The following is a 16,785-nucleotide window of genomic DNA, read 5'->3' on the forward strand; positions in this document are numbered from 1 at the left end:
ACTCTCATCCCCCCTTTTTTACCACACTCTTCCTTATAAAAGCAACAGTGTCGCCGCATCTAGGACACCATTTTAAAAAAAAAAAAAATTTCTTTTTGGGATTCGAATGCAAAAGTTTGCAAATGGTGTTGAAAAAAATGAAAAAGGAAATGATATGTCAAGGTGCTGCATAGCTCAATTGCAGTGACCCTATATGAGGAAATGGTGTGCATTTCCCCCTAAATTTGTGACTTTTTTTTTTACATTATTTCTAAAAATTTGCCCAAGTGAGGTGACAAAGTGTATACATGCAACCATTGGGCTTTGGTCTGCCCTCGCTGGTGCATTAACGGGAAGTATAATACTTCCTTTCATCAAAAGATTCAGAAAATGCAGTAATACTCTTGTCTGGTTTGAAAACTCACCTCCAATCTCATACAAGTCTAATTAGACTCACGCTCCCCTCTAGCATAAGAGTAGAATAGATTGTTGACGTTAGATCCAAAAGAGAAAGAAAAGGCAGGAGGTGGGGAACAAAGTGGATATATCCAATATTGGAATGATAAAGGGTGATTCCGTATTGCGTTGAGAGGGCAAAGCATGATTAACGCTACATAAAATATCAATGGGAAAAAACTTGGTGCAATATTGCAGAACAGGTAGCACAATTTGCTTGAAACTCATATCATGGCTTCATTTGGTTTTTCTATTGCCACCAACCATCCTTAACACTAGAAGAAAAGAACTTAATTCTGCATTCACATTTGATGCAGGAAATGATAACCAACAAAAATCTGTATCATCACAGGTGCTGTGCTGTACTATGGAAAATTACATAGTTTCACTTTCCAACATAATCTAAGAAGTAGAAAATAACTTTTGACTTAGCAACAAATAATTGAAAAAATGAAACTTGAAATGAGAACCACTTAAACTAGAACTGCCAAAAGATCAAGGTCTAGTTAGAGCAGAACATTCATAGTCGTCCCATCAATTAATAAGCAATCTCCAGAAATATCCTATCAGACATATTCAAGTCAAAAAAACAAAAGAATAAGGAAAAAGAGTACAAAGAAAGAAAGCTGATATTTGCATTCCTATTTTGGATGGACCTTCTTCTTCTTGACATGGCAGTTGCAATCATGCATGCTGGTTATGCATCCTAACTTCCTCTTCATTTCTTTCCACATGTTCACTTTTCCTTTTCTAGCTTTCCTGCAGCTACCATTCAGGATTTCCCTTCTCATCATATCGCATTCTATTTCCAGTTCCAACACTTTGCTGCTCATCTTTTCCATCTCTGCCTTGATCACTTCTTCTTCGCTGTTGCAACCTCTTGTTGCTGCTTCCTCTTCCTCTTCCTCTTCCTCTACCCCTTTTAAAAATAATCTCCCCTCCTCTGATCCCTTGATTTCCTTTGGCATAGTCTCTCGCATTTGCAACTGAACTGCAAATAGCACTTGCACCATTACTCTCACAGGCAATCTTTCATTCCTTGAAGCATGTAAGCAAGCTTCTGGAGACATCTTGTTGCAATCCAACAGGTGGCATACCTCTTCCCTCTCAGATTCTGTCAGATATCTATGCTTGTCTAAGTAGATATCTATAGCCCTGTACATTCCATCTGAATTTTGTAGAATTCCTCTAGATGCTGCAAGTGAAAAGTCAGCAAGTGATATAAATGTGCTCATCTTTAAGTCTATGTCACTAGCAATTTCAATCAGAAAGTTCTCAATAAGTTCTGCCACTGTGATCAATTCATGTCCATCTTTTCCAGTATAATTGCGATAGAAATTCTTCATGAGCCTCCTCACGCATTCTGTGTCATACCGTTCTTCCTTGGCATATCCTTGAGAAGGTATCAGGAGATCTTTCACAGTCGCCTGGTCTAATTGCTTCCCAATCCTGATTTCAAATCCATTTCTACACTCGTTACTAGCATCCAAGGCTATTGCAGACCGTAGCATTTCAAATAGTAATGCACAGGGCATTAGTCCTCTTGCATTTGGTAGCATTCTCTCCACTGCTTCAATTATCTCTCTCTGGATACTTTTCTTGTAAATTGAACCATCATCCCCTTCTTTCATGCTGAAAAGTACCCACTTTTTTGCATACTGACATACAGCTGCAGATATGTATTCTGCTGGGATTTTCCGCTCAATCATTGCACCAATGATGGGCTCATAGAGCCTGAGAGACAATATTGACAAATCTTCAGATTTCCATTCCAAAGCAAAGAGTTTCCTCCGCACATTTGGCCTGAAGTAATTTTCATTGTCCTCTCCTTCATCATTGGAGGTCAAGTCCTTGAATGATTCTCCAAGAAGATGTGGATGTTCCAAAGCCTTTAAGATTATTGATTCGACACAGGCACCAACCAGGCCAAGATCCGCTGCTTGTTGAAGAATATCCTCTGCGGCCTTGAGGGCTCTAATGGATTTGTTCCAACTAGAAACAACTTGGTGTTCAAAGAAGTCCAGAGCCTTGCTGAACAAATTATTGGTGCAGTGGCTCTCAGTCATTCCAAGGTAGTGGGCTAGGCAAGCGACATGCGTGACATTTTCGGTTGACAGGTTGATTTCGTAGCCATGGCAGAATCTTGCAACTAGCTCAAATGTTTCTGGATCAGCAGGGGCATCTCTAAGAACATTTGTGAGATCCTCACTTGGATGATCTTTGAGCAACACAGCTAGCTTTGATGATTTAGAAGCCAGAAGTTCCTAATAGACTTAACAACTATCAGATTTATATAAACTTTAAACAAAGCAGCAGGGGTATCTAAATCAGGGCCTTTAAAAGACAAGAAAATCTAACCAATTAGAGGATGAAAAAAAATTGGATGTGAAATGGCTGCATCTAGAGGATGTTCTTACCCTGTCTAGTGTAAAAGGTACACCACCAACACAAAGTTGCACTTCTGATGATGCTTTAGATTTTGACTTCCTGATCAAAGAAGAAAAAATGGTTTACAGAATTGATTCCTAGATTAACAAAGAAGGGTATGGTCCTTAACTTATTACCTGGTTGCAGAATCTATAAACTGCCCGGTGGCCATTATATATAGCTTCCAGTGATACAACAAATTGGTTCCAGAACAAGGAGATGATGATTATTCAAATCTGCAAGCTAGACAAAAATCTTGAAACCCTGAGATCAAATTATTCTCCAGTAATACAACAAATTAGTATGTTCTTAACTTGGTTCAATTTATTTGCAATAATATACAGATATTTGTGAAGCAACAACAGTGCATCTGAGGTGATGTGTAATGCAGTAACCATAACTGAAGTTTTCCAACCCATACTTCAATCAACAGATTCTCAATTGAAACTTAAATAACTTCTGGTATCAGTGTTACATTGAATACGGTATAACCTTTTTAGCTACATAATCATGAAATTTAATGCTTATTTTGAACAACAAAGATCCTGTAGATGATGTAAAGAACAGTTTTCAATGACTATAGGCAGCCTAATGTGTAACTCAGTCAAATTAAAGCCAAGTATGATCATCACTCACACTAAAAGGCCATTGCAACTTGTGATTCAATTCCAATAATTGCACCAGCAAAAAATATAACCAATAAAACATGCGTGTCATAATAGACATCAAAATGCACTGTAAAACCTCCCCAAAACCACGTTTTAAAAAGACAAATTGGTAAACTTGAGGAAAATACAAAATGGTAAATTAGAGGAAAATTTTGGAAAATAGTGAAGTAATAAAGATGTGTAGAAAATAATGGTAGTACCTTCTTGAAGGGCTTTTTCACCTTAGTACTAGATCCAGCAGCAACACAAAAGTTTTGCATATTTTGTGAAAGCTGAGAATTCTCTTCATTGTTACTAGATATATAAGTGTAGATGAACATATAACATGTGAATGTTTATCCTACCGTTTGACTCTTCCAACGTTCAACCCAAAAACCAGGATTTCTGTTAGGGATAATTTCAGACAATTTCATTGCCCTCTCTTGAAGTTTTGAAAATACCACTTACCTCCCCTATTAGCCATTTGGGGCCCAATGCTTACCTCATAAATGGTGAAATGACTTTACTATCCTTAAAACTTAGGAAATATTATGTATTTATATGGAGAGAAACAATTTAGTCACTTGTACTAAATTAACCATGATTTTGAATATAAAAAAATTGAAAATCTTGAATACTAAATTTTATAACAATAATTGTTAACATTGTAAAAAAATTTTCTATATTTTAGTAGTTCTTATAATATCTTTCTCCTAAAAAAAGATTAAAATTCCTATTAAATATTATTATTTCATAAGAAAAACAAGATAAATATGAAAATACACAAAAAGAGGGCAAAGTATTAAAATATGTTTACAATTAGACTTTATTAAGTTATAGATAAAATGTAACTGTACATAATCTATTCTTTCCTTTCTTTTCCAAAATATTTGGTCTTTCTTTTCTTTTCTTTGTATAAGTAATCCAAACAAGATGGTTAGAAATTTTTTTTTCTACTTTGATTTATTTGCTTTTTCCATTAAAATCAGACCCTTTTATTAATCCAAACGTTACTTGAGAGTTTTTTTTTTTTAATTACAAATGATGGAAATTTCTATTAATCTTCTATACACTGACAGTGTATACACTTTCACCATTAGATGCACGACACATAATCTGAATCTGAATCTGAAATCCAAATTTTGCACACGTATCGTACATCGAATCGTAATAGTGTATATGTCAGTATATATAAGAGTTACTCATATTTTTTATCATTACCCATCTATTGTGATTTTTTTCTTAAAAAGGCTATACTTGTCTTATTCAATTCGTTTTCAAAATCTGTCAAATTTTGATACTAATAGCTAGTTTGAATATTTAGCTTAGAAAAGAAAACATGGGAAATGTTAAGTTATGAAAGAAAAGAAAAGAAAGGAAGAGAAGAGTTTTTAATGTTGTTTGGGAATTAAAGTAGGAAAATGGATGATTTTGGATATATATGTCAATAAAAATTTGTTTAGTACACCTTTGAGGACAAAATTGGCATTTAGAAAAATTTTATTAGGCATTCTTGGCTTTCGTAATGCTTTCCGCCTACATTTGGGAGGAAAACTTTGGTAGCCATAACAATAGGAGCTCATTCGTCCAAATTAGACACTTTCCATCCTTTTCCAGTGTTTTAAAAATGGGACCAGATCGGTCGGATCGATCGATCAGACCGCGAACCAGTCTTGGCTCCGGTCCGATTCATGTTTGGGTTGATTATACTTAAAAACCGGATTAAACTGTTGAATCAGCAGTTTTTTAATTTTTGTCTATTAAATTAAAAAAAAAAGAATATATGTTCCTTAACCCTAAAAACTAATTATTAAATGCCACATTCACTCACTTTCTTCTCATTTTTTGCCTCTTATCAAGTTTGTATTTTTATTTTCTATTTTCTTGACCTCTTCCAAACTCAAAACTTCTTTTTTTTTTTAAGTTGCAATATCTAAATATCAAAAACTTGAATTAAAATTTAAATTAACAATGTCTAATTCTCATAGACGTGAATTCTGTATAATTTCAAAATATTGTGGTATATTTTGAGTTGGATTTAACATTATTTTTTTGGTAAATCCAACTAAGATTGAGATGAAATTTATTTGTTTCAACTTATAATTTAAAATTTTTATTTGTGAAAATCCAACTTCTTTGAAAACATTAAATTCTTCATCATATAAAGTCTAAAATTAGTCCAATGCGTGTCTTATTTTGTGCATATATATTTATATAAATTATTTTTTAAAAAATTCATTGAACCAGGATTGAATCGGTCCGACCGATTAAACCTCGTCCGAAACACTTCACCGGTTCAATTAACGGTCCGAGTTTTAAAACATTGTCCTTTTATGTCCTTCAAAAACTCCCAAATGCTAGAAATAGTGTCTTTTTTATCACATTCTTTTTTTTTTTCATCAAATCGCAGCTCCCAAACTAGTCATAAGAGTTTAGAAATTTTTCGCATAAATCTTGATTCCAAATTAATAAGTTTTCCTCTCCAATACTTTGATTTTGTTATTTTATATAGTACTATGAAAAATGGTTATTATTACTAAATTCTATTAGGCTCATACTAGAGTTTAGTCTTTATTATCTATTTTTAACTAATACTTCCTTTTGATAACCAACTAAGAATAAGTTAAGGGGTATTTTGGTATGAAATATTCTTCTTACTCTTGAAATCATTTTTTTATTGTTGATTTTTTTGAATTGGACTAATTTGTTACAAGAACATTAGTTTTAAGGGAGGCTAATAATATTTTGAAAACCTCAAGGGAGGGCAGTGAAACTGTTATAAACCTTAGGGGAGGTTTCTGAAATTATCCCTTTCTGTTATTTTCAAATCTCTCAAAGATTTAGATGGATAAAGTCAAGAAGAAAATAAGAAATGAAGCAAGAAAAGTTCTACAAGCCATACTAGAACGTTAGCTAGATTTTTAAAAAAATTAAGTTATTTTCCGAAATATAATTAACAAACTAATGTGGTTGGACACAAACTTGAAAATGTGACCACAAAGATTCTTATTCTTTTTCCAAGAAAAGAAAACAAAAATTGAAATTGACTTCCAAGATTTATTTTATTTTATTTTGTTTTATTTTTTTTGTGGCGAAGATAGCATGGTAATTTTGGTAGTTTATATGGTTCCTTCTTGATCCAAACGCACCCAAACTCTCTCTGTTTCACTACCCTCTGTATTTCAATGTTAGAAACTACTACAACTTCTGCTCTACATCAACACCAAAATTTCCCTCTTCTTTCAACAGCCAAATCGACCCCAGCACTTGTCATTCACAACTATAATTTATCCATCTCTAAAAAGAGGAAAAACCCATGTTTCCATTCCCTTTCTTGCTCAGACTACAAGAAGCGACTTCAAGTTTCAGCCACCAGAAAACAGCAGCAAGAACAGCAGCAAGAGCAGCAGGAAGAGCAGAAGCTGCTTTCTGGCTTAAGTGATCAGATATGTGAGTATCTGTGCAAATACTTGTGGGTTTTTGTGTATTTGTGAAAGGTTGAATCTTTTTCATTAATTTGTTTCTGGAGTTGAACAGGGAATGGAAAAAAATCACTTCAAGAAAATGGTTCTGATGAAGCAACTGATTTAGGGTGGTTGCCTGCTTTTCCTTATGCATTGTTTGCTTCTATGTTCAATTTCCTCTTTGGATATCACATTGGGTAATTTTCTCTATCTCTCAATTTCATGTGCTAAAGTTGGTAAAAAATCACAGTTATATCTAAACTTGTTTTACTCAAAAATAAACGTATATCCATGTTTGTTGTTGTCTGAGTAATGGTCAATCTCACACTCAATTGACCTTTTTGCACAATTGTTGTTTGAGGCACTGATTATGTTAGATTCTATGTTTCCTATTAACTTTCTTGGTTGTCTAGTGCAGAGTGATGAATGGTCCTGTTGTCTCTGTTGCCAAAGAACTTGGTTTTGAAGGAAATTCCTTTCTCGAAGGACTTGTTGTTAGTACATTTATTGGTGGTGCATTTGTTGGAAGCATTAGCTCTGGTTTTCTTGTGGATAAACTTGGTTGTAGGCGAGCCTTTCAAGTTGACACAATACCTCTTGTTCTTGGTGCAATCATCAGGTAATTACATGGACTCTATTGGTGTTGCTGTTTATTTTACCCTGGCAATATACTGGGGTATTTCCAATTTAATCCTTTATTATAATCGAATTCGTTTTCTTGCTTAAAATTATGTCTGTGATTTTGTTTGGTTTTCTTGTTTTTTGTATTCAATTTGTCCACCAAGCCATACTGCCTTCTTGTTGGAATATCCAAAGAATGGCATTTTGGTGTGCTTCAATTGTTTTCAAGATTGACCACCTTTAAATGCTCTCCAGAATGTATCTAAGTTGGTATTTTGCATGTCTTTACTGGGAAAGTAAGATTGTCACCTCGAGAAGATGATAACAACCCTTCAAAAAAGTTGTAACAATTGGTAAAAACAAATGGGAAAGAAGTATGTACGAAATCAATGATCGCTCCTTGCATATATGTCATATTTCATCTGTGTGTTTTTGAAGTCATAAACATGCATCGTTCTATAAAAGTATACAGACTTTCTCGGGTTTTATATGATAATCATACCTCACACCTCTCTATACCTTGATGCATAAGATAACTTTGAAGAAGTAAACTTTTGTTGCACTATACCTTTAAGCTTATCCTGCCTTTTCCAAGAACCTACTGTCACAGTGATGCATTTCTGCAGGTGCTTAATACTCAAACAAATTGATTGAAATTTGTGGCCATTACGTAAAATATATTGAAATCAGCTAGTGTGATATCTTTTTAGTTGCATGTGTTCTAAGTGTATAAGGGTGAATAATCATTATCAATGCCCCCTAGTCCTTAGACTACCTTTGAGCTTTACAATTTTCTTTCGCTTAAAGATTTTTTTGGTTTTCTTCCTGACTGTTGAAAGCATTGTACCATGCACGTACAAGTTTCTCCTCCCAATGCTTAGTGGTCAAATTCTACCTAATTAAATTGTTGTTCCACTCTATCATTTCAGGTTTTCAATTGTCTCCATTACATGTTGTTAGCAGATTCAAACTAATTCTTTAGCTTATTGCCTTTTGTAAACATCTATCGGAGCTAAGAACCTTGATGATAAATTTTGGCCCACATTTTTGTAAATTTTGGCTACACTAATTTCTTTTTGTTGCTATCTTTGGATGATCTACAAAGTTAAAAGCTGATGTGTTGAATTTTCTTGCCAGTACTTCTAGTGGAAATAAAGAAGTATAATTTGAGTCTTAACCAAATCAGGAGGTTATTCTGTATCAATTTTGAGGTTCGTAGTTAACTGTAAGAGTATCATATCATATATATATGAGCCTTGAATTTCTATAGTTTTATGGCCCGGATAGGTCTAGCTAAATTAATCAAAATTTTCCTTCCATGCAAGGTGCCTCTCCTGAATTCTGACAATATTTTAGTAATCTTAACACAAAGTAAGTTTTTGTGATCACTTATGATTATACATGCTACCCTGAGTTTGAGTTCAAGTTAGAGTTCTTTAGGAGGTAGAGAGAACTATAGATTTAATGTGTTTGTTCTGCCCTTCCTACTCCCTGCATCCCATTTGTCTTGTCGCCCAAACCCCATGACACTAGGTTTAAGGACCTAGCTTTTCCAACAATTTTTTTAATCACATCTTGCAAGAATTTAGCTTGGTCTTCTAATGTATATTGTGTAACTTGAGTATATGAAGTTGGAAAGTTGCCTTCACAAACTATCCACTCTCTCTCTCTCTTTCTTTCTTTGCTTTCCCCAACAAACTATCCATTCTTACTAAGATGTCTTTTTAATTGGACATCCCAAAAAGAAATTATAACAGTATTAAATACGACAGAAGGATTATTAGTTTTGATTGTGTTTGAACTTATATTTCTGCATGCTTTTTCCTTGTTCTGTACTGAAAGCTCTTCTGCGGAGTTGACGGTAAGCCATCCAATCTTGACCTGTTGACTTATCTGGGCTTAGAGCCAGCTATCCGGTTCCTAATTACAACCTCTATTTTCCATTTTTCACTTTGTTTATGTCGTGCTTTCATGCAGTGTTTTGTGAAGTTAGAGAATCTGATGTTCTCAAAAAGGCGACTGTTGGAAACTGGACAGAGTGAACTCTAAAGAATGGTGTACCTGGTTTGGTGCATTCTTTTGACCAAACAGTTATAAAATACTTTTCCACCACATGGAGGCAAAGAGATATGACTAATATTTTCAGCACATGAAGGCTGAAAGTTATTTGTGTTGGGAATAACTTGACTCCAGAAATTAGCCACTAGAAGCTCAAGCTAAAGACAGAGCACAACATTTTGCACATACACTATATAGAAATGAGAAATACAGGAAATATGACTGTGTTAATCATCAAACTGTTGACCATAATTTCCCCTTCAACCTAATTGATTTTGATGTTTTTGGATCAATCATTTAGAAATGGGCTGCAGTTGGGTTAACTAAAAAGTGGAGTGAGATATAATTTTTGGGATGATGAGAAGGCAAATGCACTGGAAACTCTGGACTTCTGATACTAAAGATTTTTCAAGTTTGAAGAAGAGGGTACTAGAGCCTAATAAGCTTTGTGTGATATTATGCTCAAGTTTTCTATTCCTTTCTTATTATGCACTTATTTACAACTATGTGTAAACAGGCAAAAGAGTATATGCATGCTTTGCATTCTTTCTGCTTTGATGCATAAGGATTTATTCCTAGATTATGGCTGCGGCAAATTTATTTTTGTGAATCCTGTTTCAAATGCATTGTTCTGGAGTTCTCTCAGATATGCATCCTTCCTATAGCCATACTGCTTTCTTATCTAGATCCATTATCAAACTTGTGACAGTGCACAAGCCCACTCATTAGACGAAATACTGTGGGGCAGATTTCTTGTTGGCCTTGGTGTTGGTGTGAACACGGTTCTTGTTCCTATTTACATCTCAGAGGTAATCCTTTAGTTTAAACAAGTTGACTCTTGTGATTATGGGGAACCCTGGTTCTCTACTATTGAATAATTGCATCTAAAAACTTGAGTTCTTTACCTGAAAACTTTAAAAATGTTTCTCTGTACCTACAAGACAATAAGATCAACATACGAACAGTACATGATAACTAAACTTCAAAGGTAAGAATAGATCATCGCAATCGGGTCTCGCTTTATGAGATGCTAATAGATAACCCCACCCCACCGGTCGTGCTTAAAGAAAAAGGGCTTCTGACAGATTAACTAAAAATGGAGTGTGATATCACGCTTCATGTGGAGTAGCTCTTGAATCAGCATTACTAGTGATTATATTTTTCTATTTTGTATCCTTTCAGATATGAAGCTCATTTGCTGGAGGAAGGGAATTGTTTCACATGAACTATTTTGGTTGCTTTAAATTCTAAGACACTTGCAATCAGTACTGTGATTGTTTGTTGCATTACTGCTATTGCAGAATATCAGGGTAGCACTATGGAGATAGTTGCTTTCACACTGTCATTGGAGCATCTAAATGTTTGTTTTGTAGATTGCTCCAACAAAGTACCGAGGTTTCCTGGGAACGTTGAGTCAAATTGGCACATGCCTTGGAGTTATTGCATCACTTTTCCTGGGAATTCACTCAGAAAGTGATCCCCATTGGTGCGATAATTTGCTACCTTGTTTGTGCTGAGGTTCAATTGTGACAGTCTTTTTCCTTTTCTTGTGTTTATGTGGTGGTCAGTACATTTTCTACCTTAATGTCTCTATTGCTTTACACTTATGGCAGTCGCTATCCTTGTTCAATTTTTTTTTCCAATTTTGGGGTGGAGTTTGGGTGGTAGGGTTATGGTAGGTTAGTGCTACCAATGGTCTTAGTTGACTTCGATAATTTGTTTTACACCAGCCACCTTGAGGCCAATGAGTTTTGGAATGTAAATGCTCTAGAACTAGTGATACAATGGACACAAAATTCCTGATATTCACGACCAGATTATCTCTCTGGTGATAAATACTGCCAATGAGGGCCTGGCCTGCTTCCCGCCCGAAAGAACCAGGAATCAAGGCTTGCCAATGAAGATTGGCCTTTGAAATTGCAAGCAGTTTTTTTTTTTCTTTTCTTTTTTCAATATGACTGTCATTTCATTGCATCTTTTTGTGTGTTGCCTGTTTGTTACCTTACATCACCTTCTACTGGAAACTTAGGAGAGGTCGGAAATTTTCGAAAACCAGCTTTCTGATTTCATTGTGCAAAAAGCATTACTAGAGGGTATCATATCAATACTACATCATCCATTTGTTTCCAACTTGCTGCATACGACATGAAAACCACATAAGATGTGAAGCCTAATCCTTGGCATGTCATTAATGAATTAATTGGTTACTTTTTGGGGTCCACCCTTGTCAAGGTGGCGGACAATTCTATATATTGCGAGCATCCCTGGGTTTATTCTGGCGATTGGAATGCAATTTGCTGTAGAAAGTCCTCGCTGGCTATGCAAGGTGCTCTTTGATTCTGTTCCTTGGCACATACATGCACTTACTATTTATTTTATGGTTCTAAAATCAGTTGACGAATTATTAGGCTGGGAGATCTGATGAGGCAATAGAAGTTATCAAGAAACTCTGGGGGCCATCAGAAGTCAACAGAGCTATTGAAAATATTCAGTCTGTCATTAGGAGTGATGGAGCTGATCTGGACACCAGTTGGTTGGAACTCTTAGAGGAGCCACATTCTAGAGGTTGTATTAAGGTGGTCTTTTTGTTGTCTGATTGGATATCTAGGATCTGAAACTTTAAGGAGCAGATATTGGCTTATGTAGATTGATGCAATCTACTCTTTCTGTTTCTTGAGAGCAGCCAGAACTTTTTGACAGTAGAAAAGTGTTTGATAGTCATTATGTACTGCTTCAACCGTTAAATAGTGAAAATGTTTATTAGAGTATGCAAGTGAATGCAATTAGTTAATTTGCCCATTGGTCCTAATGCAATCAGAAAATTTTGAAATGCCTTTCCTGATCTGTTCTTTCATGATTACGAGATGTATCATGTATTATTTATCAACTTCTGTTTTCTAATCTTGTATTTGAATGTCAATAGGGTCTGTAAAGTGTTAGGTCATTAGTACCATGTCATTGCTATCTTTAATTATGTAAAGTTCTAACTTAGCACTTCATGCACGATCTGCTTACAACTTCAGTTTTAATGGTTCAGCAATGACAGTAAATTTTTTTTTTTTTTTGGGGTCCTTACACTGGCAGTTGCATTCATTGGTGGTGCCCTTTTTCTGCTTCAACAATTTGCTGGCGTAAATGGAGTTCTCTTCTTTTCATCATTGACTTTTGCTGACGTTGGAATCACAAGCAGTGCTCTAGCAAGCTTATGTGTTGGATTTACCGACCTTGCAGGTTAAGTATTTGATGTGACAAGTATATTTACACGGACATGCTTTATCAATTATTGGAGCTAATGTGTTGGTTATTAACATTCTCCATTCTCTCATGATGTGCGGTAATCTCCAGGGGCACTCAGTGCTACATACTTGATGGAAAAGCAGGGAAGGAAAAGCCTTCTGATAGGAAGCTACTTGGGAATGGTGAGTGATAACTAATTCTAGTTGCAAATCACAAGGAAACATGTCCTTTTTATACCAAAGAACCTAGCTGGCATTGAAAAAAATGTTGGTCAGGTTTGCATGAAAAAGAAGTATCAGTGAGCTAAACATTATGGATTTCTTCTTTCTTTTTTCTTTTATCGGTTCAATGTAGAGGAGACTGTTAGACATCATCTCTCGGGGCATGCAGAACAGGATCCATTGAAAGAGCAATATAGTTGTATGCCATTTTTGTTCTTTATGGTAGCATGCGTGGAATTATCTTTAAACCCTTTCAATTTTCATTGCAGCTTAAGATATGGTTTTAACTTCTCTGTTCATTGATCCTTCTACAGACTGCGTCGATGTTGCTTGTAGTGTCTGCCATCAGCTTGCCAGTAGAGAAGGACATTGGCAACACGTTATCTGTTCTAGGAACTACCATGTATGCTTCCACACTTTAAAATGTACATATTATACACATGCTAAAGAGCCATATAATCTTTTGTCCCAGCTCATTTTTAATTTTTCTGACTGCTATTTATTTGTTAGTGTGCTGCAAATTTAAATAATTTGGATTGCAAAATGACATTTTCATCTCTGCATAACTTAGGTTGGCAGCTTGTAATCAGATTGCTTTATTTGTTTTCTGGAGACACCTTTTTTCATTTAATGTTTTATCTAGTTATGTTTGTCAAATCCTATTATTTGCTCATTTTATGACATTATAATGGCGATTTTGCTTATGCTATCTCTGCTGTGTATATGACTATCTCATTGGTTTCTTCTTGCCTATGTGACTTGCATCTGAGAGAATTTTACCAGATCTCCCACTTTGTGCTCCATTAATAGGTACATATTCTTTTTTGCCTCTGGAGCCGGGCCAGTAACTGGTCTTATTATACCAGAGCTTAGCAGCACCAGGACACGAGGAAAGATCATGAGCTTCAGTCTTGCTGTTCACTGGGTTTGCACTGCAATCTCCTTTTTCTACAGATATAAATGAGCAGTCATCGTCTATTTCTAAAACCAGATTAGTGACTAATCAGTTGAATTTAGGGAAAGTGTTGTGATGCGTTCATCCAGTGTCTCTTCTTCCTTCTTCCCTTCTTTGGAGGGTAAATTGGCTAATAAGCTCTTGTAGGAAAAAGAAGAAATCTCTGTGCTTATGTGCTACTTGATTCTCCATCTTTTGCAATCTGGCCGGTCCTTGTTAAGATTGCATTTCATTCGTAATCTTATACTCCAAGTTGTTCTGCTTTTCGTGATGATCAGGTATGCAACTTCTTGGTGGGACAATTTTTTCTGGAACTGGTGGAAAAATTTGGTGTGGCTTCAGTTTATGCAGGCTTCGGCGGATTTTCCTTGATGGCAGCAACATTTGGTTATTACTTTACAGTTGAAACTAAAGGCCGATCTCTTGAAGAAATCGAGATGTCATTAAATCCCAATTTCCTTGGCGGGAATAAGTGATATTGTCTAATCCAGTGTGGAAAAGGGGAATATCTGTTCCATGTAAAAGGGCTTCATTCTCCTCCGTGGTCTCTAAAATTGATTCACAAGTTCGTGGTTTTGGCTGCTTGATCCTCCTACAACTTCGAATTTTGTGATGTTGTCTCAGTAGACAGGCAAAAAAGGTGTTCTCAGTATTCTTCTCAATGCTTTAATTTATTTTACTGTTAATCTTTATTGGATACTTCTGCAAAAAGAGGGAGCTGGATGGTTTAATGACAAAAAGTTAGTCCGAGGAATGCCTGTTTGTTTCAGATATTCTAGAGGTTGTACAAAGGGGCTGAAAACAATTGCAATTGTTGCTGTAAACTAGCTGCAATTTTAGTACATTAAAGGTTTAAAAATTAGCTTTAAAGCGAATTGAGACAGGTCCAAGTAATAGTGTAACAATTGTAAAGTTAGGCTGTGAAACACCAAATGATCACATTACTTTGCTCAATGGTACTTGTCACCAGTAACATCATTCATGAAAATCATAGCAAGTTGTTTTTCATTCTTGAATTCTTCCCGAGCATACTAATATTCAAGAAACCGAGAGATAGTCCCTAGTTATATTCTTATAACTTGATCATGTAACTAATGTTGGATGGAGCTGTATTAGTTTGACTTGATGCTTTCGAATGAGTTGCTAAAGTATGACTAATCATATATGAGTTGCTATCTAAGAAACTCACAGGCCAAAACAACCTCTTAAGGGATCAGTACCTCCTTTATTAAATTACTATTAACAGATTGGTCAAAGAACATTCAATTGATTATACACAACATGAACTATTAGGGACTTAGTGATTTAATCGACAAATTCTAAAGTTTCGAGATCCAATTAGTTCTACTAAAATTCATAGACTAAAGTAGGCATGATAATCTTAAAATCTGAATTGACTTTATAAAATGAATAAAAGAATGAAAATCTAAGAGCGTCACTTGCATAGTAGTGGCCAATCTAGTTACTTCATCTTCTCATTCATTCACTTTCCCTAGCAATCCCCTATCGTGGATACTTTCTTACTCTCATCCTCAATCTCACGATGTATCGTATGAAAATAGGGTTTAGGTTTTGTGATTTTGGTATATAAATCGCATGCTAGAATTTGGAAACTTTATTTTGGACAAAATAATATTATAAGAAAAAGATAATATGATAATTAGTTGATTGAAATAAGAAAAAGGAAATATTTGATTGATTAAAAATTACTCATATTACTAAATATATTATGTCTTGTCGAGAAAACTAAGGTGAATGGAACGTGGTCTTGATAGCTACCATATTCATTGAATCTTGTGTCAAAAGAATTTAAGTTGTAATATTATTTAATAATATGGTCCCGTTTGGCAAATGAGTGTTTTGGGTGTTTGTTTAAAATTTTACTGTAGCTTACGGTAAAAGTTGTAGGAAAAATTTTTGAAGTGTGTAAATTTTTGGGTATTTTGAAATATATAGTTTAAAAACTTTGAGGAGTTTTTTGAGATTACTATAGTTAAAGTTTTTAAAAAACTCGTAGAAGACAAACTTGGCCAAAAATGCGTTTGCTAAAAACTTGTATAAAGTAGTTGAAGTAATTATATTGATTCTTATCAGAATTAAGCATTCATTTAGGATTCTTATGCTGAAAAAAATACACACAAGTTCAGCACTGCTTAACAAGTTCAGCAAATGAATTTTCATTTATCAAACACTCAAAACATCTAAATGTTTGAAAAAGTTCAGTTTCAGCACTTTTTTATGTTATCAAACAGTCCCTTAGTCAATTTTTTTGCCTAGTTATTCTTGTTTTGCTGATGGGTCATTAAACTAATGGTAACAGGCAATAAAGTCTCAACTATATGAGAACATATGGGAATAGGTCTGGTCTCACCCAGAGAGGGGGGCAGGGACGTGGGTGGGGGTGGAGAAAGAGAGGAGAAGGGGGAAGGGTGGCGGGGAGGGAAATGGAAGAGAAGAGAAAGTAGAGGGGGCTAGCGGGGAAAGAGGGGAAGAGAGGAATGGAGGGGGAATGAAGAAGGAGGAGAGGGGGTGGAAGGGGAAAGGGGGAGACAGTGGTGGCGGAAGCGGGGGGGGGGGGGGGAAGGTGGTGGTTGGCAGTAGTGTTGGCAGAGGTGGGGATGATGGCAGTGGGAGGTGGCAATAACGGTAAGGGAAAGTGGTGGTCGAAAACAGAAGGGGGCGTATTTTTTTAGTATTTTGAGGTGTGTTTATTGGTATTT

General features: G+C 35.4%; 2 protein-coding genes across 3 annotated transcripts; one reads left to right on the forward strand and one right to left on the reverse strand.

Annotated features, from left to right (window-relative positions):
• Positions 1 to 1,076: 1,076 nt before the first annotated feature.
• Positions 1,077 to 2,501, reverse strand: LOC113771436 (BTB/POZ domain-containing protein At5g17580-like). Its single transcript, XM_027316015.1, has one exon. The coding sequence runs from the start codon at positions 2,499 to 2,501 to the stop codon at positions 1,077 to 1,079; it is 1,425 nt and encodes a 474-aa protein (XP_027171816.1).
• A 4,176-nt stretch (positions 2,502 to 6,677) lies between these two features.
• LOC113770536 (probable plastidic glucose transporter 1) lies at positions 6,678 to 15,019 on the forward strand. Of its 2 annotated transcripts, XM_027315016.1 has the most exons (12): positions 6,678 to 6,959; positions 7,047 to 7,170; positions 7,392 to 7,592; positions 10,362 to 10,461; positions 11,026 to 11,138; positions 11,885 to 11,978; positions 12,061 to 12,217; positions 12,737 to 12,883; positions 12,998 to 13,071; positions 13,425 to 13,513; positions 13,921 to 14,035; positions 14,344 to 15,019. In XM_027315016.1, the coding sequence occupies exons 1-12, from the start codon at positions 6,695 to 6,697 to the stop codon at positions 14,539 to 14,541; spliced, it is 1,677 nt and encodes a 558-aa protein (XP_027170817.1). In that variant the 5' UTR covers positions 6,678 to 6,694; the 3' UTR covers positions 14,542 to 15,019. The 2 variants fall into 2 exon arrangements, with proteins under 2 accessions (XP_027170817.1, XP_027170818.1); XM_027315017.1 differs by lacking the exon at positions 13,921 to 14,035 and having other exon boundaries at positions 14,344 to 14,532.
• Positions 15,020 to 16,785: the final 1,766 nt, after the last annotated feature.

This window comes from Coffea eugenioides, chromosome 5 (genome assembly GCF_003713205.1).
Source record: "Coffea eugenioides isolate CCC68of chromosome 5, Ceug_1.0, whole genome shotgun sequence".
NCBI classification, from domain to species: Eukaryota; Viridiplantae; Streptophyta; class Magnoliopsida; order Gentianales; family Rubiaceae; genus Coffea; species Coffea eugenioides.

What these genes read in the sequence shown, in the direction of transcription:
- LOC113771436 (XM_027316015.1), bottom strand. Translation starts at nt 2,501, where the DNA reads ATGACTGAGAGCCACTGCACCAATAATTTGTTCAGCAAGGCTCTGGAC.
- LOC113770536 (XM_027315016.1), top strand. Translation starts at nt 6,695, where the DNA reads ATGTTAGAAACTACTACAACTTCTGCTCTACATCAACACCAAAATTTC. An exon ending in TTCCTATTTACATCTCAGAG is followed by an intron (nt 10,462 to 11,025) that starts GTAATCCTTTAG and finishes TTTGTTTTGTAG; the next exon opens with ATTGCTCCAACAAAGTACCG. An exon ending in TGGATTTACCGACCTTGCAG is followed by an intron (nt 12,884 to 12,997) that starts GTTAAGTATTTG and finishes GGTAATCTCCAG; the next exon opens with GGGCACTCAGTGCTACATAC.